Here is a 23,598-nt window from a genome sequence, read left to right as displayed (position 1 = left end):
TTATTTGAAAACGATTCATAAATAGGCCAACAAATATCAACGTTCTGGAATATTCCAGTAAAAGGCGATTATCATAGAATATGTTGTTTTTCACCTGAAAACGGGTGCTTTTCAAAATGCTCTCAAGCGGAAATGAAGCGATAAAAAACCAATCTGCCTTGACAACACTGACTGGAAAATGATTCTTTGATAAGCGACGGACAGATTAGACACATAGCCATAATTTAAAACCTAGATTAGGCGATATTAACGTTAACATTGGGAGTGGACTGTGGCATTCAAGGGGGTAAAAAGGAAAACACGGCGTGGCGCTCAAGTGTTAAGGAACATTTTACTGTAAATATGCCAGTTTAGCCAGGTTGGCAAATTTTCAACTGTAGTCTCTAATGACTGCCATTAGGTACCGGGATGAGATCCTCAGACCCATTGTCAGGCCATATGCTGGTGCAGTGGGCCCTGGGTTCCTTCTCATGCATGACAATGCTCGGCCTCATGTGGCTGGAGTGTGTCAGCAGTTCCTGCATGACGATGGCATTGATCCTATGGACTGGCCTGCCCGTTCCCCAGACCTGAATCCAATCGAGCACCTCTGGGACATATGTCTCGCTCCATCCACCGACGCCACCTCGCACCACAGACTGTCCAGGAGTTGACTGATGCCCTGATCCAGGTCTGGGAGGACATCCCTCAGGAGAACATCCGTCATCATCAGGAGCATGCCCAGACGTTGTAGGGAGTGCATACAGGCACGTGGAGGCCACATACACTACTGAGCCTCATTTTAAATTGTCTTGAGGAATTTCCACAGAAGTTGGATCAGCCTGTGATCTGATTTTTCCACTTTTATTTTTCTGAATCCAGACCTCCATGCGTTAATGATTTTGATTTCCATTGATCATTCTTATGTTATTTTGTTCTCAACGCATTCCACTATGTAATGAATAAAGATTTTCAACTGGAATATTTCATTCATCGAGATCTAGGATGTGTTGTTTAAGTGTTCCCTTTATTTTTTTGAGCAGTGTATAATACTGCACCTACTTTGTTTTATTGTATCCTACATTCTGGTCAGATAGGCTGTACTTTCTTTATAAAAAACAAGATTTGATCTTCAAAAAATCTTTTTTCAAACATGAGTGGGAAAAAACATGGTCGTCTTATATTTGGGCCAATGCGGTAATTAAAATCTTGATGAAATAATGTTAAAATCATGACTTGTTTTTCCCATGTAGGAAGTCGACCTTCGACATGTTCAACTTCCTGGCGTCGCAGCACAGACAGCTCCCTGACATCATATGCTTCCCTGGTGATGAAGAGGATGACGACATCCCACTGAAATCCACCAGGTTACACAATTAATACTAGCGCTGCTTTGTTGATCCCTGGATGATAAAACGGGGGTAGGTTGCTCTGTTCTCTCTCCATTTGCTGTGAAATGCGTCCAAAAGGTGGCCTTGTGGTTAGAGGTTCATTACCGGAAGGTCACAGGTTCAATATCTGCTCCAGCCAATGCGTCTGTCCCTGTTGAGGTGTTCTTGGTCAAGACTGAACCCCCTACTTATTACAGAAATGCAGCAAATGGCTGACCCTCATTCTAAACCTTAGTGGTGAAATGCCCACATGTATTAGTGTCTCAGAGGGATATGCAAATACATTCCTAATTACACTGTATAATATGGCGATTGAGTGCTTTTAAACATTTTACATTTAACCGTAAAATAGCTTTATTGTTGTGAAGGCTAAATCATTGGTGCAAAATAAATGTCAATGGCAAATGGAGAGAATAGTGTGACTTCTCCCCTCTTATTGTTCAGCGATTTCCATTAGTGTGCACCCTGTTCTGTGCACATCTTGATTTATTTGTTTGGTTTGTTTATAAACCTTTATTTAATTTAGTTAAGTCACATTGACATACAAAATTTAAGAGAGACCTGAGTACATAAGTGTATCTATAAAACGTAAAACAAATATTTTCAAATGTACAATATTAATCATAATTAAAATGATCTAATAAAAACAAGTAAATAAAGGCATAAAAAGTTAGAGATTCAGTGTATTTTAGTGTCCTTGTAGGGTCCCTGCAGATGGAACAGCTATTGACCGCTTAGCACCATCAGGAGAATGATGTTCGCTGCTTAGTGAGAAAATAAACCAAATTCCATGTCCCACACCCACAGGAGAGCCACCAGCACGGAGCTTCCTATGGCCATGCGCTTCAGACACCTGGAGAAAACCTCCAAGGAAGCTGTAGGAGTTTACAGGTAATGTTCTTGGATAGGCCTGCAACATCTCATAGACTAATCAATTATAAAAAATATTTGTATTAGGGCTGTCAATCGATTAAAATATTTAATCGTGATTAATTGCACCATTAATTGTCCATAGTTAATTGTGATTAACACTTTAATCGCCATGGGTTAAATTCATAATTTACCATCCCTCGCCAGCTCTATTTGTCTATGGAGAAGTTCCCCTTCTTTGCAGGGCTATAACTTTTTTAATTCTATTGCTAAATTGCCATTATTATGGCCCATTCAATGTCCTATATGTATTGTTCAGGGTGTAGCAACGTTAAACTTTTTCATTCACATATTCATACTAAAATATGGTCTAAAGTATAAGTATGTTTTTATCGTTTTCGGCAGCTTTCTTCAGAACGTGATTTATAGCCCTAAATGCATTATATTGATGATCAAATACAGTTTTGTAGGAATCTGTGCGAGATAAAAAAAAATTCAACTGGACGTGGTTCTAGAAGTTTCTACGCATCATCTGATGATGACCGGATGGGCGGGGGATCGTTTATAATTCCGTGGGCAGCGTTAGATGATTCATCCAGAGTGGGTCATATGTTCATCATAGCAGTTTATATAGAACACGTTAGAATATAACGCTGAATCTTACCGTGGCTTCCTCGCGCCGCTGGCAGATGAGCGTGGAACAGAATTTTTTCTATTATGGCATGGAGAAATGCCCGATCCATTTCCAGGTTGTATAATAGTATATACGTCCAAATCATGTTGTTTTTTCGAGTTATTTGCACCGATCGATGTTCACTGTGTCAATACGGAGTCTCTCTAACGATAGCGAGTGCCCGGACCACATATGGATGAGCACTACCGGTTCAAAGGTTAATTTCCGTTTGGCGATCTGCCGATCGGCCACCAGATGGCGCTCTTGAACCGCTAGAGAGTTGAGTGGAGCTTTGCAGTGTGTCTCAGGGCTCCGGAAAGGAAATATGATTTCGATGACAGATTTCTGAAATATTGACATCAAAGACGAGTTACGGCGTCTTCGGCAGAATGAGCATGGCTAGGAATGACGTGTAAACTCGTCCACGGCGATCATAGTGTTAATAATGGCATTTTTTTTTTATTATTCTTATCTTTTTCCCCCTCCTTTTTCCGATTTTTCTCCCATCCCACTGTTAGTCGTTATGCCAATTCCCAACCCCCTTCCTGGTTGTTGCGCACTTTCCCCTACTGTTGGTCCGCGAGGCCGGAGACTGTTGCATGCTTTACTCCGACGCATGTGCAGCCAGCCGTCAGCCAGCCTGGCCGCGCAGATTCTCACCGGGAGAGTGTAACGTGTGGAAGGTCGCACTACCTCTCTCCAGATCCTACCCTTGCTGAGCAGGTGCCCCGACCGAACTGTAGGGGTCGCTGTCCACAACGCCCAGGACCCCCCCACGGTAGGGGTGGACGGTATAAACGGTATACGGTATAAACGGTATGAATTTGCTCTATGGTATGGATTTTGACTATACCGTGTAACCGGTAGAGCAGCTCTAAAATAGCAATGACGTCATGTAACCACAGCGCGACTATTTCAATCGCATTTGCCCCTAAAAATAGATAGAATTAGTCATAGATAATAGATATGTGCAAACTGGAAAAAGTTATTTAGGAGGCACTGTGCAATACTCCAATTCAGCCATTGGCAATTCAGCCGTTGGGTGGGGGGGCGCTGTTGAGCGGGCCTGTGACCAGACCTGAAAGCGCCCCTGGCTCTGCGGCTCTGCAGCTACATATGCTTCTAGCAAAATCCAGCATCCAGCCCCGCTGTTTGCAATGGGAGCAGCACGGAGTCTCGACTCGGGACTTATTTTATTTGGAATATAATGACTTTATACGCAAAAGTAGCCTAGTTTTAAGTTAAAATATTATAAATCAACATGCCTTGAGGATGTCATTCTTTATATAGCCTGCCTATCAGGCAAAAAAAATTATTCTAACGGAAACACTGATACCGTGATATATACCGTTACCGTCTATGCTTCAAATTATACCGTGATATACATTTTAGACCATACCGTCCACCCCTACCCCACGGCTCCCCTCCCCCTAACTCAGCCAAACGAGTTAGTATAGCGATCAGCCCGAGCCAAGGCAATGCTGACTCCGGGAGTCGAGACCGCAGCCTCTTGCATTGGTGACGAGCACAATCTCCGCTACAATGGCATTTTTTATCGGTTCAAAATGTACCTTGAAGCAGAAAAGGAAAATGTTCAACAAAATATATACCTTCGTTTAGACCTTTCTAACTTTACCACATAAACATTCTAAATAGGCCCCTTTGTATTTCCTTGCAATTTGTTAATTCAGTTGCTCATAGGAAATAAACAGGGGCCAAAGCTGTCCTAACAACGGAATTGCTACAGAATATTCTGAAAAGGTCTCTGTTGCTAGGGGAACAGCTTTGGCCCCTGTTTATTTTCTGTCAGCAACTGTATAGATGGTTTCTCTGGAATTCTGTTGCCAGGGAACAGTTTTGTTCAACATGTTTATGTTGTCAAGTTGAAACAGTATATTAACACTTTCACTGCCCAAGTTTAATTCATTATTAGTCCCTTGAATGCCCAGGGCCACTTCAATGGTGAAGGCGAGCGTTAATATCGCCTAATCTATGTTTTAAATTATGGCTATGTGTCTAATCTGCCCGTCGCTTATCAAAGACTCATTTTCCAGTCAACATTGTCGTAGCAGATTGTTTTTTTATCGGTTCATTTCCGTTTTCTACCATTCTGAAAAGCACTCTGTTTCACGGAAAAAAGAAGAGATTCCCTGATAATCGCCTTTTCCTGGAATATTCTAGAACGATTTTTCGGCCTATTTATGAATTGTTTTCAAATAAACGCTAGATTATCGATAGTATATGTGTACGCATGCACGCTCTTGCGGCAAGCCGAAAATCGAGTCTCCTATTTCCTGACGGCGCGCACAGTCAAACAGCGATATCACATAAAAGCTTATATATCCGTGAAAACGGGTCTGATTATCCTTAGACTGGTAACATAGATTCCTTACCTGAGATCAGATGGTATCCAAATGGATTATTCCAATTCCTGATCGCCATTCGAAAAAATCGCTCCTTTTAGTGATCCACTGTGTATACTGTAAAACACATATTCCCCGCTGCTCCGAGAGTCCAGCATGAAGCTGGTAGACGCCGGTTGCATGAGTGAGAAGTAAAATGTGGAGTGCAGGTTTTTTTTTCTCATTCATTTTCATTGAGTTCAATCCAAAAAGGTTAATTACCATCTGGGAGACGATAGGGGGTGCTTTTTTCACATCTGAGCGCCTGAGGTAGCTGAATTTCCAACGGTAGACACGGTTGATGAAATATGATTTCAGATCGCAAAAAAAAAAGAGAACAAACGAATATTCTCGTGATTGGGCATTCAACCCGGGGGTTAATAACCCGAATACTCTCGGGCGTGGCATGCAAAGTGTTAACAAACATAGCAACAGGAAATACAAAGGGGCCTATTTAGAATGTGTGTTGTCAAGTTAGAAAAGGTCTATATAAAGTAAACAAATGAGACCATTGCTGAAACATCGGTAGCCTAATTCTCATGATGATAATACCACATTTCCCATAAACCCTGTTGCTTCCCGTTTTTGCCGTGGTCAGAGGTCATAGGTAACTACAGCAACTCTGTCTACCTCTTTGACTGTTGGTTATCTTGCATCTTTCATCATGCTACATCAGCATAGCTATGCAGCTAGTGTTTATATGTATTGCTTCTTTGAGTGCCAGAACATACTCTTGACATCAAGCGAGACCATTCTTAATTATTCAGAACTTGTCATCGCCATCTCGCTACTCTGGCAGAGCGTTCATATATTTACAACAGTAACATTAGCACGCCAACTGGCTAGAGTTGCTAACAAGCTGAAAATAAGTCATAATTAGCCCGTTTCTGTCAGCAAGAATAACTGAAAATGTGGATTTATATCGATTCCCAAGCCGCTTTCTTGGCAAGGATGGATGGACTTAACGTTACATAACAGGCAGCCCCAAGCAAAGGCTTACAAGAAGCGCTGGCACACCACTAAAGTAGTGTAACGTAGTGTGTGGAAAGAGGTCTGGCTATGCGAGACTACAAGAAGGCTGACATTACCAGCTAAGATTAGATGTACTCCGGTGGTAATTCACATCGACAGTAATCGCAAATAACTTTGGCCTTGTCAAAGAACCCATCTGGCAGGGCTTTGTAGCTGAACTTGCCATTCAAAACCTTTTTCTTATCCATTGCTGTTTGCTATCGCCATCTGACTTAATGTTACTAGCTGATTCCTAAACTACAGTTCAGGCAAAGGGATATTATAACAGAACGTGCGTTGTGTCAAGAGAATATGTGCCGTTAAAACTAATTTGCATTAACTCATTATTATGGTGTTACCTTTGACGGCCCTAATTCTTATAATCGATTAGTTGTGTCCGTGTTATGTTACACGTCCATGGTATGTTGTTGAAGCCATTTGATGTATAGCAAAGCCTGTTAACACCTATTTTGTGTGTTTCTTTTTATTATTTAAACCGTTCAGCTAATTTCAAACTGAAGCCTTAAACAGGTTTTTGTTTATAAAGAAAAAGAAATTGCACTTGTGATGTGTAGCATACATTTTTGTTTGCTTTTTGTTGTTTTGTATAACTGTCAATTTGCAAGTTGTTTGAAAGAGCATTGTACAAGACGAGGAATAACATTTGTTTTTTTGCATAAAATGTTGCTTTGTTAAATCAAATTAATAGTTTCAATAATCGTTAGATTAATCGACTATCAAAATAGTAAATAGTTGCAGCCCTATTCTTAGAGGCTGATGAGAACAATAACTTGTCATCAACATAGCATGCTGTCTGTCTTAAAGACTGCACTCAAAACAGTTCATGAAATTATCCTAGGTCTGCAATTCATGGACGTGGCCTGTTCTGCAAGAGGAACCTAGAGGCTGGGGAGATGGTGATCGAGTACGCTGGTATTGTCATTCGGGCCGTCCTCACTGATAAGCGGGAGAAATACTATGACAGCAGGGTGAGTCGGCAGCATTAGCAACATGGCAGAATCATTATCGGCATTAATGTACATGGTCAGGGATTGGTTGTAACCATGGATAAAATGTTACAGGAGGGCTGGCCGATGAAACAATATTATTAAATATTTCAATAAAATTTGCCATTTTAAGATTCAATTGTGTTCATCTTAAAATGGCAAATTCTATTGCAGTATTTAATATTGTTTTATTGCCCAGCCCCCTCCTGTAACATTTGAATATATAATTATGTTATATATATATACACATTTATTTGTGTCCATTTCCATCTGCTTAAAAGCGGAGATTATGAATTATTATGTTGTGTTTAATGTTTTTTGAAAATGCTTTTTTTTTTATTATACATGAAACTATAATGAATCTCAAATATATTTTATACCCGCCTTCTGCGTACTGTGACGGAGAGCGAGGGAACAGAAGAATCTATTAACACGATTAACGAGCTCTTTCCATCATGCTGCGTTCCTTAACATTTAGGCAATATGCCTTAACAGTGCAAAACAACTGTCGAACAGCCAAGAAATATGACGTTACAAAGTGTGGTGAGCTTCCTCTTCGAGGAGATTGACAGAAACTATTTTCTTTATAAAAACAAGATCTTTCCAAAAATGTGTCTTGAAAAATAGTCTTATAGCCAGGGTTGTCTAAGTCTTATATTCTGACCAATACAGTATATTGTGGTCAGATCTTTCTGTCATACTGCCCGATGTTATAACAATGACTGTCACTGTCCCATCACCTCATCCATCAGGGCATCGGCTGCTACATGTTCCGCATCGACGACTTTGACGTAGTGGACGCCACGATGAACGGCAACGCAGCTCGCTTCATCAACCACTGCTGCGACCCCAATTGTTACTCCCGCGTCATCACAGTGGATGGCCACAAGCACATCGTAATTTTTGCCCTGAGGAAGATTTACAGGGGGGAGGAGCTCACCTACGACTACAAGTTCCCTATCGAGGACGAGAGCAGTAAGCTGCGCTGTAACTGTGGGACGAGGCGTTGTCGCCGCTTCCTCAACTAGAAGCTACCCGTAATGCACAGCGGCAACCATTTTGATGGGAGTACTTGAATACAGAAGGTTAGACTTGAATGGAAATGGTGAAGGCGAGCGCTGAGAGTTGGCCATAGCAGTGGAGTAGCTTATACACACACACAAAGAACTGGTCTATTGAAGCTCTCCACGCCATAGTTAGTTTAATTTATAAGACGGGTGAATGGGTGACACGCACAATCTTTTCAGACCTGTCCTTGAGTTTGTCCACTGAATGCCTTTCCTTCAGTCACAGAAACCAAATCGGAGCCATGAGTCGCGTCTCTGAGACTATTTGCTATTTAAATGGCTGAAGCTACTGGAATGTTGACTTCTAACGGGGAAGGTGTGGTTAATTACTTCAAGCCACTGTATTTCTTGGACACGACGGTCGTCCCGTCTCATATACACCCCGTTCGTGAGTTTTTTTTTAATGCATCATGAATGGTCTCTGGTGGAGCCGCGGCCAGACACCTGCCATAACTCTGATGCTAGTTACTACTTGTTAATGGCGAATGGATTAAATACCTGGTTGCAGTTTATGTTCAGATTGCTCTGTTCTAAAGAGGGATCCATTCTTATACTAGCGAAAAGTGCGTCTCTGTAAATGCAAAGCTACAGTGGAGGGGTGAGAATCTTGATTTTGTTTTTGCACCTTACTTTCCCGTGACCATGAGCACGGCTTTCGCTGTACATAATAGGCATGTAAAGACTGATATTTTCATCAGCGCAAAGTAAACGCATTCCCGTTGTATATTTGGATTTGACCCAAGCCACCTCTTGTATACATTTTTAAAGCAGCTGTTTTTTAATTGTCGGGTGTCCACATTCTAGTGAGCTGATTTAGGTTGTTTTCGTTGTTACTTCTATGAAGGTGCTGGTGGGGTTTACTCGAAAGGTGTATTTCATCAAGGTATTTCATCAGCTGATGGAAATTTGGCCCCTTCCCCTTCAGTCACAACTTGGAACATGATGCTTTTATTTTCAGTGGCAGAATTGCTGTGACTCACTTTTATTCACATTTGCTTATGGTTTCGTATTGTTTATTTCTGCTCTTCATGTTTTTTCTTGTTTGTTTCGTGTTTTTTTTGAAGGTCTATAAGGGAGCAAAGTTCAATGGTGCCAGGGTAAAAAAATAAATAAGAATAGTGTTTGTGCTGTGCTCACTCCCTTGTGTTTTAAACCCCTACAGTACATTTATTTGTATTTTTGTATATTGGGATAATAAATGAATATTAAACATAGTTGTGAAAATAAATGTGTTGTAAATTATTAACCTGGTTTCTTTGCTGGTGAATACTCGACTAAAGAGAGGTGTGAATCTTTCCAAATTACCCCCTTCAGTTTCTGCTAGTTTCCTATGACCCCTCCTCTGTTCTGTCCTCTGTCTCTTGCAGGTGTCCCACCTCACAACAACATATAGAAGACCAGATAAGATTTGCGTTCCAACTCATGGTGTGTTCAACCACACTCTGCTAGCTTCATGTGTAATAGGACACATGCCAGCCACCTCTTCATGTTTTCAGATAGTGCTTTTGGCAGTCTTTTGTGTTTAATGCGGTGTATGTTATTGACTGGTTTTACCATTGTATTTAAATTGATTTTGTAATAAAATGTTAGTGAACCCTCGCATCAGCCTGTATATAGTTGTATACAAAATGTCTAAGCCTGTTTAGAACTTTTTCTACAAGTTATTTTTTTTTTATTTATTAGATTTTTGCCCAAATAAAAGTTTGACATGTTTGAAGATATACACTCAAGTTTTCTATTCACTAATGTGTAAAACAATGAAGGCTATACGATTTATCTTAAATGGATGCCGTTTGGTCCTCTAATCACTATGAACATTGGTAGTTTTGCCATCGCTGATGTTAAATGAATAGCAGCCATTGGAACAAGCAAGACATCTTTGGAATTTCCTGACTTTCAATTTCCAAGTGTATTTATTTGTCATTATGTATGTTAACACAAGGTCAATTGTACAATGAAATGTGTTGGATGAGAGAAACGTGTCAGCTAAGCAGTAGCAGCACTAGATACATTAGAGCACTATTTGTCATAACGGTAGAATAAAGTAACAGAATAGTAAACAGAATAACAAGTAAGAGATAACACTATGGAAGTGAGGATTTGTGTGTAAAAGTGACTACAGTATTGTATACAACAGTATTGCTGAAGTGGTTGAGATAAATAGAATGTGACACTACATAAAGGACAATGAGGATTTGTGTAAAAATCTTAAGTAACTGCGTAAACAACATTATTGCACATATGTAGCTGTCCAGGTTCAATAGCAGCAATCATAGTTGATGTTGGAATTATTATTATTTTTTTTTTATATATATATATATATATATATATTTTTTTTTATGACATTAAAGTCTAAATGAATTCAAAGCAGGAAAATGTTATTCAGAAGATTTGGGCTCAATGGATTATTATTAAATTGCAAGTTTCACATAATTTATTAAATATTGACACTGGGGAACAAAGTCAAGTCAAGAGTTTTAATTGTCACGGCATACACGTATACAATGAAATGCGGGTGGTCTTGCCCGCGACGATGTGCAATACAGTGGTACAACATATAATAGAATCCAATAAAAATACAGTGGTACAACATATAATAGAATCCAATAAAAAACAACAGTGCAATAAACAGGTAACATGGTGTGACATCGGTATCTGTACATAGTATTTACAGAGCATATAGGACATGCTAGGTAGCTTTAGTAGTGCAATACACTGTTCCTGTTGTTATACTAATTTAAAGTGCCCTTTCCTCTTGGCCATAAGTGTGTGCGGCATGAGTGTTAAAGTGGCTGCTAGTGTGTGAGCGTGCTCAGCGTGTGTGTGGATAGTTCAGTTTCTGTGGCTCTCAATGTTCATTGTTCAAGGCTCTGATGGCCTGGGGGAAGAAGCTGAGCCTAAGCCTCTCCGTCCTAGTAGCTGGGGTTCGCAGGCGTCTGCCTGACCTCAGCAGCTGGAACAGGCTGTTATTGGGGTGGTGGGGGTCTTTCATTATTCTGCAGGCTCTGGATTTGCACCTCTTGTTGTATAGAACCTGCAGGGTAGGTAGCGCAATACCCGTGGTACGCTCGGCTGAGCGCACCACTCTCTGTAGGGCCTTCTTGTCCTGTGCCGTGCTGTTTCCATACCAGGCAGTGATGTTTCCGGTCAAGATGCTCTCTACAGCTCCCGAGTAGAAGGACTGGAGTATCTTCCCCGATACTCTGAACTTCCTTAACTGTCTCAGGTGGTAGAGGCGCTGCTTCGCTTTCTTTACTACTGTGTCTATGTGTGTTGACCATGTCAGATCCTCTGAGATGTGGACCCCCAGGTACTTGAAGCTGCTCACCCTGTCCACGGTAGCCCTGTTAATCATCAGTGGTGTGTGTGTCTCCTGCTGTCCTCTCCTATAATCCACGATCAGCTCCTTGGTTTTACCAATGTTCAGGAGCAGGCTGTTGTCCTGGCACCAACGTTCCAGTACCTCAACCTCCTCCCGGTAGGCCTCGTCGTCCGAGATCAGCCCCACCACCACCGTGTCGTCTGCGAACTTCACTATGGAGTTGGAGCTGAACTTGGCCACACAATCGTGTGTGTAGAGTGAGTACAGCAGGGGGCTTAGAACACAGCCCTGGGGGGACCCGATGCTCAGGGTGATGGTGTTGGAGGTCTGACCCCCCACCCTGACCGCCTGGGGTCTTTCACTCAGAAAGTCCAGTACCCAGGCGCTCAGGGCGGAGCTCAGACCTAGCTCGATCAGCTTGTCCACCAGTCTGGTGGTGACTATGGTGTTGAACGCTGAGCTGTAGTCAATGAACAACAGTCTCACATAGCCCCCCTTCTGACGGTCAAGGTGGGAGAGAACAAAACGGTGAGAAGTAGTGATGAGGAAATAGTTGATACCTATTCACACCACAACATCACAAAATGGCATCTTTACCACTGATCGATAAATGGACTTTTGACGACAAACAAATAAAATATCTTAAAATATCCATACATGTGCATATCTGTACCTTGAGGGTTGAAAACAAATGCATAACAGACCGTAGTAGATGTTCAAATGTGTGCAACATTAAAACAAGGAAACAAAAATAAATCCTACATATAAACAGCATAATTGTAAATAAAGCCTACAATGCAGTATATTATATTCAATTTGTATATTCTTTTAAAAGTGAGTGATCATCTGAAAAAGTGTTCACATGTCAAGGGGAGGGGTTGGGTATAAGGCTGTTGTATAATAAATAACATGTTCTAATGATCTAATAATCACTGATGTGTCCAAGATGTAAGATGTATGTAATAACTACTAACTTTTTTATTTTTTTTGTCAAATTAAAGAGAATACTATTGTTAGGTATGCCCAGGAAAATAGGCAGTGATACTGTGTTCATCATAGGTCAATTAAACATGGGAGGTTAGGTATGTGGTTGAGTTTAGTAGACGTATCAAATTACTTACAGAGAAACCAGTCTCGGTGTGGTGTGCATCTGTTTGGACCAGGGTCAAAGGCCAGTCCTGTGTTTACTTGTGCAGCAGTTGTGTACTTTAATACATACTGTATAGAAACATCCTCAGCGGACCAACAGACATTCTCTACAGTAGCAGCTTTACAGTGTGACCTCACTTTTTGGTAAGAGCAAGGTTATCTTAGTTCCATTGTACACTTATACATGAAGATGGTCTTGAGTTCAGTAGCATTGGCCACTGGCTGCACGTTAGCCTAGCTTAGCACAATGAATGGAAGCGGACAGTGCCGGTTAGCCTAGGCATTGTCCAACTAACACCTCTCCCGAAGGCTAACCGGCACTGTCCTCATTCGACAACCTGACCACCCAACCCCGTTTTCTCCATGGTTTAGTCCAGCTCACCTGGCAGCTGCTGGCTCCTCCACTCGTGAATCCGGAGCAGAGCATACCATTCTCATTGAACAGGTGTTGGTAGGCACTCTTGCAGGTTCTGTCATCGATGATGGGCTGCCTCAGGCACTGCAGCCTGTTTAGTATTGATACAAAAAAATAACTATGAGACCCTTACAACTATAACCTCTACCTCTGCATATGGCACCCAGGTACATTGCCATAAGAGTGTGCGGTAGAATGTGAAACCTTACTGGTTGCCATGTCATTTTAGAGATGTAACATGGTGATGGACATGATGGTGTTTTGGAACAGGCTTATGAAGTTGTGTATGGATTTCTGATTTACATCCTGGGCCCTTCTGCAACCCATCAGGTTGAGATTAATAATAATACACTTGTATAGCTCCTTTCATACAAGAATTGCAGCCCAAAATGGTTCACAGCAGTAAAAATAGACAGAGTAAAAACAGTGCAGAGAATAATTAAAAGGGTCAAAACAATGCAGGTAATAAAACAAGAATAAAATAGATATAAATTACAATACAATAATCACAGTGTGGATGTGTAAGGTGGCAGAATGTATTAAAAGGCTAAGGTGAAGAGATACGTTTTTAGTTTAGCTTTAGTTTTTAGTTTACTTGATATTATTTGAAATATTTAATGATCTAGCCTCCCTAATCAAATCAAATGTAGCTTGGTCCTGTTCCATTTAGGGCATTGTATATAAGGACGAGGACCTTAAAATCAATTCTAAATGTTACCGGAAGCCAGTGCAGAGTAGCGAACACTAGAACACTAGATTAGTTGTGACACCTGTGTGTAGGCTGTAACACTATCAAGCACATCCTGAGAACCTACTATGTACAAACAAATAGTAAAACCTGGTGAAATTGTACACAGGAAATACCTTATTTTTTTTGCATTTGCATTTGAATTTGAATTGACATGCAAAGAAAATTGCAAATCCCCCATGTGTTATACTTGAAGTGTTGATGAAACTATTATTACTTAGTTAATCTATTAGGAGTGACATTAATAATTAGTTAATATAATTAACATGATACCGTTTGAGCTAAACTGAGGTTCACTTCATGTACTACCATGCATTATAGCTGAAACCACATCTTTTCAACTGTCACTTTTCCCAGGAATAATATGGCTGTCAGGACATGCTATCTCTCATGTGTCAACTTCATGTTCAACAAACCAGTGATAAAGGACCAAGATAAAGCTGTTATATCCTAACGTTATCCCACAAAAATAAATGTAAAAGGTATGTCAAACTCACACATCCATTACCTCATGTATGTACTGTATCTGTTCCTGTTCTGTTATAGGTGACTGATTTGTTTTGTTATAGGCGACATATGTCTCTTTCCCATCCTTAGATATGGCGTTTAAGAGACCTTGAGTATAGGTGGGGTTAAGTGAAAGGTAGGACTAGTATATATTCAGGGTTTGATCCACTCTGACATTCTGCATCATGAAATCCCTGATTTTCCTGGCTTTGCTCGGAGCAGCATGTAAGACAACCTGACCAATGTGAATTTTTTTATTTTTTATTTAGAATTCTCAAAGCTTGTAGTTTTTCATCCTCTGCACCTGTTCTATGGATGTACATGAACGAAATATCGATTTGCTAATCTGTACACCTTTGTTGAACAATGTTGTATGTACTAGGTAACAATTTGATTAAATCACAGTGTATATTTACACCAGCTTGTGTGTATTTGGGTCAAAAGTTTCAATTGTACACCTATAAGAGTCAAATATAAACTGTAATCTTTGTAGAGCCATTTTTCCATTTATTCCTTTGAGAGACTTGAGTATTTTCAACTTTTGCACTTGTGCTGAACTTTGACACACAACTATTTCAGTCTCTGCTCCTGTCGAGGATGAGAAGGTTGTTGGAGGGTATGAGTGCCCTAGAAACTCTGTCCCCTACCAGGTGTCTCTGAATGCTGGCTACCACTTCTGTGGTGGGTCTCTCATCTCTAGCCTGTGGGTAGTGTCTGCTGCTCACTGCTATAAGTAAGTACAAATCATAGCGTTTTAATTAAGATACCTGGTAAAAACTCAATAAAATGTGTGATCATCACCTACACACAGAATGAGGTCATAATGCAGGTAGAGTAAGTGTAATACTAATTAATTAATATGAGAATACTTAATAGGGTACTGGCAATAAGCACAGACTAACACTGAATATGTCTAACTTGAACTTCAACCCATCCCCCACCCTCCGCCCGACTCCAGTGATCTCCAGGTCCGTCTGGGTGAGCACGACATCTTTGAGAACGATGGCACCGAGCAGTGGATTGGTGCTGCCAATGTGATCATGCATCCCAACTACAACAGCCAGACCCTGGAAAACGACATCATGCTGATCAAGCTGAACAACCCCGCCACCATCAACAGCTACGTCCAGACCGTGGCCCTGCCCTCCCGCTGCCCCGTGGCCGATGAGCCCTGCTTGGTGTCTGGATGGGGAAACACATCCGACAACAGCCGTGAGTTAGGAAAGGTGTCTCACAGGGGCCGCAGCTTATGAGAGGAAAGAAGGAGAGGGAAGGAAGAGCTGAGGTGTCCCGTCTGTCTCCAGTCTCTTTCACATACTGTACATGCTACCATGTGCTCTGGCAGCATATCTGATGAAGGAGACTTCAATCCTTTTTTTTTTACCAGTAAGGTTTCACATTCTACCGCACACTCTTATGCCAATGGACCTGGGTGCCATTTGCAGAGGTAGAGGTTAGTTGTATTGTAAGGGTCTCATAGTTATTTTTTTGTATCAATACTAACGCGGTATCCTACATCATATGGCTTAGAATGACAAATTATCTTAATTGATGGTGCATCATAAGCTATTGGCGGGGTACTGTGAAGCATGACTTAGTTCACTGTCTAACACTTGCATATTGGTTCATTCCCTCTCCTCAGAAAACTACCCTGACAGGCTGCAGTGCCTGAGGCAGCCCATCATCGATGACAGAATCTGCAAGAGTGCCTACCAACACCTGTTCAATGAGAATGGTATGCTCTGCTCCGGATTCATGAGTGGAGGAGCCAGCAGCTGCCAGGTGAGCTGGACTAAACCATGGAGAAAACGGGGTTGGGTGGTCAGGTTGTCTATTCCATCAACACTGACCTTCTCATATAATCAACAATTATAAGGAGCTGAGTAGTGAACAGTCTGTCACATGTACTGTACTCCTTCTGGACATATTTGCTTTCTTTCACACTGTATGGCTATCACTATTATCTCATTCTCTTACTATTGCACAGGGGTGTAAAAAGTACCCAGAAATTATACTTAAGTGAAAGTATGGGTACAGTCTCAAAATCATACTCAAGTAAAAGTCAGAGTATCTGGCTAAAAACACACTTGAGTAAAAGTAAAAAAGTTTCTGCTTTTAAATGTACTTTAAAAAGTACTAAAAAGTAAAAGTAAAAACTTTTTTTCTGACTGTCTATTCTTCTGATAGCAGGTGTTTAATCAAAGATCCCCGCTTTCTAGTCTTGCACAAGGACCAATCAGCATGGGTATATGGGCGGGTTCATTTTCCATTGATGGGGATAAAGTGCGGCCGCAGGATTAATATCGTTAACGTTAGTTCGGCCAGAGAAACAAATATACTAATTAAAATAGTTGGACCTGCAAGATTTGTACTTTGTAGGTCTGCATTTTAAATGTAAAGAGTAAAAAGTATATATTTTTTTCTCTGAAATGTAATTGAGTAAAAGTACAAGTATACAAACCTAATAATACTTGAGTAAAGTACAAATCCCCAAAAACAGTACTTAAGTCACACCAACCGCTGAAGTGCCCTTGAGCAAGGCACTTAACCCCCAACTGCTCCAGTGGAGTTGCTCAGTGGCCAATGGTGTCAACTGTGGTTGTACTGGGCAGCTCCCAGGTGTGAATGGAACTGTGTGAATGTGAAGCAGGGCGTTCCTGAAAAAGAGCATCTGTGCTCAGCGAACCTACCCTGGGTAAATAAAGGTTAAAAAAAAAAAAAAAAGTATTGTAACGAAGTACAATTACTCAAGTACTTTACACCCCTGCTATTGCATAATAGAGTTCATCCACTATTACAGAATGGCACATTTTGCAACCAAACAGCAAGTATAAGTCGGTCCGTCCCAAAATAAATTAAATAATAATTAGTTTGCCACCACGACATAGAACAAGTTAGAGATATAGTACATGACAGAGACGTGCAATTTGCCACAATGGTAAATATCAGTGTGCAAACAACAAGTAACAAGTACAGGAGGTGAAGTTTTATTTTAAGACTGCTTTGTCTTGATTTTCAGTCAACTTCACACACATGTTTCTTTCATGATGGGAAGAGGTGTGTGTAAGGTTTGTGTCATTGTGTCATTCAGCCACATTGTGCTATCTGCAAAAATCACTTGATAGAGACATGGAATTTGCCACAATGACTGATGCCTCACAATTCCATTTTGACCATTTGGCCAACTGCTGTGAAATGTGTTGTGAGTCACAACACATTTCACAGCAGTTGGCCAAATGGTCAAAATGTACAGCTTTTAAAAGCCATTACTTGTACACTGTACGTCTACAACACTTTGTACACATGTCCAGCTATCCTTAGTCTACAACACTGGTATTTTCCACTAGATAATAGCAAGATAATAAGGATAAGGATAAGGATGAACTTTATTGATCCCCTTGGGGAAATTCGGTGACAATACACATACAGCCAAAGCCTCATTATACAAATATTCCACAATCATTACATTGACAGTAATAATGGAACACATAAATTCCACACAAGCATGCACATTTGTTGATAACATGCCCGACTACAGTAGGTCATTGAGACGGCGCATCCTATGCATATGTCTGCTGCAGCTCAGCACAAGTGCGTCTGTGCGATTTGGAGGGAGGGAGGGAGAAAAAGTTATTTCCTGGACCACAGTTGCAGCAGGGGGGGTAGGGGAATGGGCTCTTACTGTAGCAACATTTGCTGCTAGTGGGGGAGTGGGTGTTGGTCTGTGTGTAATGGATATAGTGCACAGATTAAAGCACATATCCAGGCAGCAAGAAGCCGTAGAAATGAGGGATTTCCTGCAGCCAAACTGGTTGCAGCTTATTATAAATGTCATGCTTGTTATTTCTAAGATTTGGAGTAGAAAGCAAGAAAAACGTTTTTGTTTAACAATGCAATGTTTTTGTGGTAATATGCTGCTGCGAATGGTTATGCATAATACTGGCGTCCTATGGTATAAATCCATATGGGCTGGGCATATTTTCTTGTGCAGGACAACAAGAACAAAATGAACAACAGTCGGGGCGGCTAAGTGGCGCAGTGGGCAAGGCGCTCGCCACAAGTGCAGGAGATGCTGGGTTCGAGCCCAGCTCTCGGCATTGCTACCAGCTTGGCTGGTCGTTCATACTAACACAATTGGCAGTGTTAGGGGTGGGAAAGCTGGTGGGTGGGTCCTGGTCGTTGTAAACAGCGACTCCTACAGTTCGGTCGGAGCGCCTGCTCAGCGAGGAAAGAATCTAAGGGGGGTAGTGTGATCCTTCCACACGTTACACCCTCTCAGTGAGAGTCCGCGCTGCCAGGTGAAAAGAAGCGGTTGATTGGCTACACATGTGTCGGAGGAAGCATGTGATAGCCTCCACTCTCCCAGACCGACCGTAGGGGGTAGGTGCGCAGCGAACAGGAAGGGGATTGGGAATTGGCATAACGACTAACATTGGGATGGGAGAAAAACGGAAGAAAAAAGAGGGGGGAAAAGATTAAAAAAATTTAATAAAAATGAACAACAGTCATTCCAGTCCTAAACCCTGTTAAGTCTCCCTCTATCTGTGATTTACCAAATACGCTCTAATAGAGGAAGATAACACTTTAAAAGCTGTGCCAATGGGATGAAAATGGAACAGTTCCTGTCTCCTAAGTGGATACTTTTACATAGGCAGAAATTAGTTTAAGGTTATGGTTATGGTTAAAGTTAGGATTAGGGGCAGTGTTAGAATTAGTTGCACACTCACCAATTACTAGGAAATCCAAATAGAAAGTTGGCACTCGTGAGAATGTGGGGGGCTTGTGTATAGCTCATGTCTCAAGTGGGAACAACTTGGTTAGTCTCCCTTTGAAAGGTCTCTGGATTTGCTCACCAGCATTTTCTCACTCTGTTATTAACTATTTGTCTATTATTGTTAAAGTGTCTGTCTTACTGTGCAGTTGCTCTTTTTTCTCTCTAAATTTTAAAATGTTTATTGTAATGTTTGTTACACAAATTGTACCGTAAGGTGCTTTATAAATAATGGTTACTTACTTTGTATTCCCAGGGTGACTCTGGCGGCCCACTGGTGTGTAACGGCGTCCTGCAGGGTGTGGTGTCCTGGGGTTTCAACTGTGCCATGCCGGGACACCCCAGCGTCTACACCCGCGTGTGCAGCTACACCAGCTGGATCAGCAGCGTCATGCAAAACTAAACATGCACACGTTACACCCACACCACTCACACATACATACATGTGTGGTATTAGGCACACATACCTGTACTCAGCCATATACTTACACACCACACAACAGTTCATTAGACTCCCTCTTCAGTGATGTGTATACAGAGATCGTTAATAACATGTTTGGACACAACAACTCCCAAACAACTCTTAACTGAAGGAGGTATTGAGAAATGGAATAAACCGATATTATCTCCCTCAAACTGTGTTCTTCTGGTTTTCATTTGCCTACCTGTACACATGTGACCTCTTTTCACTCAATGAAAAATGCAAATGAACTATATACAGTATAGAGTATATCGTTTATAATGAGCCACAGTATTACAGCTGTTAAAATTACGTCTTCTTTTTCCGCTGACAACCATCTTGTGTAACTACTGCACTCATAGCTTCATATGGCTTTATGTTCACATACAAAGAATACATACGAAATCCAAGGGCATGAACTGAACAGACAAACCTCAAAAGCTACTATACCTCGCATAACTGTGTGTAGTATAGCGCTTTATTGAACTGGAACTCTATAAGTAGACTTGAATCTCTACAGAATATTTTTTTCTCAGCTGTAGGTTATAAAGGTGTCAGAGAGCCATACAGACTTGAGCATCATAATCAAGACGCCATAACAGCAATCCAGCTGACTGTGTTCAGTGAATGACCTCCTCAAATGGTTCTGAGTATGAGAACATGCATTCAGAGCAGGCGAGGGAAGACATGCTTCTCTTTTCACGTCTGACTTATAAAGGTCACTGCTTCTTGTTTGCCGAGGCGACCTGAACACAGAGGAGAAAGAACAGACATCTTTTAGTGAACAAAAGGGACACTTACCGGTAACTCATGTCAACCGGAGAGAGGCATGCTGATTCAGATCCAACAACAACCCACCTGACTGGCAATCCTATCCAGATCCTTTTGGCCTTGAGGGGTGAGTCTCTGTCCTCTGTGAGTACCGGTACAACATTTAGTACAACATTCACCATGTGAGCTATGGTCTTCCTTAAAACTAACATTATGTTAGTGAGTAAAAGGTACAGAAACAAACTGCTAACGGTAATAATTTTCACCACGACCCATTTACCTTTTCATTCCGATATCTCAAATAACCATGATATTCTGTCACCACCCCCCCTCACCCGTTGGGGTCTCGTTCCACCATCTTAAGGGCCTTCAGGGCCTGGAGAACTTTCGGTGCCACATTCCTGGAGCCCACGCTAAAGAGGGAGGGACAGACACCATTCCTCTGGTGACTGCCGTAGATCATGGAGCCCACGCCCACTCCTCCCCGCGGGTACAGGTGGCAAGCAGTGGATGCTGCCATTGACCCATACAGTTACAAAACTTGATTCATAAGAAAGGCATGTACAAAGTAAACCAGTGACTGGTTGCATATAACCACTTAGCTTAAGCTTTTTAAGTTCAATGCCAATAATAATGGCATTTAGATGTTGCTTAAAATAAAGTCAGCGCTCAGCGGCATAAAACATACTTACGGTATCTTGCAGCTAAGGGAACACCCTCATGTCATACAATTGTAATTGTTGTGTTATTTAAAGCATCTGTCCTCCTTAAATACTTGGAAAGACTCAATGGTTTCGCAAAAATGCCAACTAAATACATTTGGTTTATAAAGACATCATTTGAGAAGCTTTAGGCAACACTAACAAACAAATCCCTGAGGTAAGAAAAAAATATGTTTTTGTGTTACTGAAAAAAAGTCACACCCACCTACTCCAGTTATCATCACAACAACATCCAGTAATTGTGTTTGGCAAGCTTCACTGTGTCAACCCATTCTGGGACCTTCAGATTGCCAAAACGAATTATTAGTAAATGCAATGAATCAAATGAATAATCCATGCAAGTTGATAGTAGTATCAGCTCATTATTATGCAGTATCATATCAGGTTTGAAGGAGTTACATCTCGTATTAGAGATCATTATTCAGTATGATACATGTTGAATATTTTCAGAAGATATTGAAGATAAATAAAAGTTACACAAAACAGTTTTTAGTTATATGAAAACGACCACCTCTCAACCACTGACCCCACCCCAATTTGCATGCATAATCACTCTAGCACCTACGACTGACGCGAAAGGCACGTGGAAGCGTTCGCTTACTTTTTGAGGAAGGTAGATAGATAGTGCCCTGATGAACTCCTGCTAATTGACATATTTCACCGTTGAAACCCAGGTGAGTTAAAACAAATTATAAATCAGAATTATTATTTAGTTTGTGAGCCGAAATTGCACTGACTGCAAGTGTTCAGTGATGTTTATAGGCTAACGTTAGTTAACATTAGACAACTTGTGCAAATGTGTAAACATATTTGGTCATAGTGGGTCAAGTGGGTACAGCGGTCGATCATGATATTTGATAAATAACAAACATCCGAAACAGAGTTTTATTGTTGTAAATAGTAAATAGTATTAAACCCTGGCCTGTAGTCGCCCCGTGAGGTCTGCAGCCAGGCGTACATGGAGTTTATTGAGCTGAATACGATACTGCGGTGGCCGAGGAAGCCTGCTGCTAATGCAGAAGGGAGGCTGCCCTCGTTTGGAGAGGATGCTTACAGCCTGGCTATCATCAGCATCCTCTTTCATAGTTCTGGTGATTATGCGCAAAATACATAAACTATAATTCTCCCATCACACCATACTGCAAATACTGCGGCATGGTCATGCTGGACCTACAGAAGGCCTTCGACACTGTCAATCACACCATTCTGATTGACAAGCTAAAAGCAATTGGTTTTGATACTTTATCAGTGAGCTGGATACAATCCTACCTGGAGGGGAGGGAACAGATGGTGGAAGTAAACGGTACACTATCCCCCCCCCCTCACAGTGAGCTGTGGTGTTCCACAAGGAAGCATACTAGGACCGCTACTATTCCTAATTTATGCAAATGACATGTCGTCAGCTTGTGACTGCAACTTGTTCCTGTTTGCGGACGACTCAGCCCTGCTGGTCTCTGACAAGAACAAGTTACAGGTTGAAAAAGCCCTCAGCTCGGAACTAGGCAAAATCTGCATATGGCTCGCCGACAACAAACTATCATTACACATGGGCAAAACAGAGTCCATTCTCTTCGGTTCAAATAACAAACTCAGCAAGACCGACGGCTTCTCGGTTACAGTGGGTGACAATATTATCACAAGGAAAGATGAAATTACCTACCTGGGTTCCATCCTAGAGGCTAATCTTTCCTGTGACAAGATGGCATCCAATGTAATAAAAAAAGTCAACCAGCGAACGCGATTCTTGTACCGGATCTCCGCTCTGGTAAACAAGAATACCCTGAGGACTCTAGCAGGAGCACTCATTCAAGGGTACTACGACTATGCTTGCACCTCATGGTACCAAAGCACCTCAAAGGCACTAAAAAACAAATTACAAACATCTCAAAACAAGCTAGTCAGACTACTACTTGACCTGACTCCTAGAACCCACCTCACCCCTGCCCACTTTGACAACCTAGGATGGCTTAGAGTAGACGACAGAGTACAGCAACTTGCAATGGGCCTGGTCTACAAGATACACTACGCGACCAAGGTACCCATGTACATGTCAAAATACTTCCCAAAGGTCAGTGAATACCACGATCACAATACCAGAGGGAGCTCCACAAATCATGTAAAACCCAGATTCGGATCAAACAAGGGACTAAACACGTTTCGCAATTATGCCACATCAATGTGGAACGCCCTGCCTAAAGCTGTAAAGGAATGTGAATCACTACCCACCTTCAAAAACACTCTCAAAAAACACCTACGTGAGACTGCAATTCGAAACTGGCCCCTACAAATGTCCTAACCTAGTTGTACAGTAAATGACCAAGTAAGGCTTTGTC

At 41.4% G+C, this 23,598-nt stretch overlaps 3 protein-coding genes across 4 annotated transcripts in view; 2 read left to right on the top strand and 1 right to left on the bottom strand.

The window, feature by feature from the left end:
- Positions 1-10,604, top strand: part of LOC311227688 (histone-lysine N-methyltransferase 2B-like) — a 164,691-nt gene extending 154,087 nt beyond the window's left edge. For both annotated transcript variants that reach the window (XM_084313440.1, XM_084313439.1), the window contains exons 35-38: positions 1,233-1,346; positions 2,178-2,261; positions 7,186-7,315; positions 8,086-10,604. In XM_084313440.1, the coding sequence (XP_084169566.1) occupies positions 1,233-1,346; positions 2,178-2,261; positions 7,186-7,315; positions 8,086-8,361 (604 nt within the window). In that variant the 3' untranslated portion in view covers positions 8,362-10,604. The remainder of the gene's footprint in view (positions 1-1,232; positions 1,347-2,177; positions 2,262-7,185; positions 7,316-8,085) is intronic.
- A 4,122-nt stretch (positions 10,605-14,726) lies between these two features.
- LOC311226513 (trypsin-3-like) lies at positions 14,727-19,715 on the top strand (the record flags this gene model as incomplete). Its single annotated transcript, XM_084311935.1, has 5 exons — positions 14,727-14,766; positions 15,121-15,274; positions 15,500-15,753; positions 16,184-16,323; positions 19,569-19,715. 5 exons carry the CDS (start codon positions 14,727-14,729, stop codon positions 19,713-19,715), a joined length of 735 nt encoding a protein of 244 aa, XP_084168061.1.
- Positions 19,716-20,491: 776 nt separating this feature from the next.
- Positions 20,492-21,063, bottom strand: LOC311226512 (small ribosomal subunit protein eS19-like; the record flags this gene model as incomplete). The annotated part of the gene is made up of 3 exons (XM_084311934.1): positions 20,492-20,518; positions 20,631-20,685; positions 20,879-21,063. 3 exons carry the CDS (start codon positions 21,061-21,063, stop codon positions 20,492-20,494), a joined length of 267 nt encoding a protein of 88 aa, XP_084168060.1.
- Positions 21,064-23,598: the final 2,535 nt, after the last annotated feature.

Source organism: Notolepis coatsorum, assembly GCF_963971535.1.
Source record: "Notolepis coatsorum genome assembly, chromosome: 4".
Lineage (NCBI taxonomy): Eukaryota > Metazoa > Chordata > Actinopteri > Aulopiformes > Paralepididae > Notolepis > Notolepis coatsorum.
Note: the sequence above shows the minus strand (reverse complement) of the source record. Positions and strands in the feature narration are given on the sequence as shown.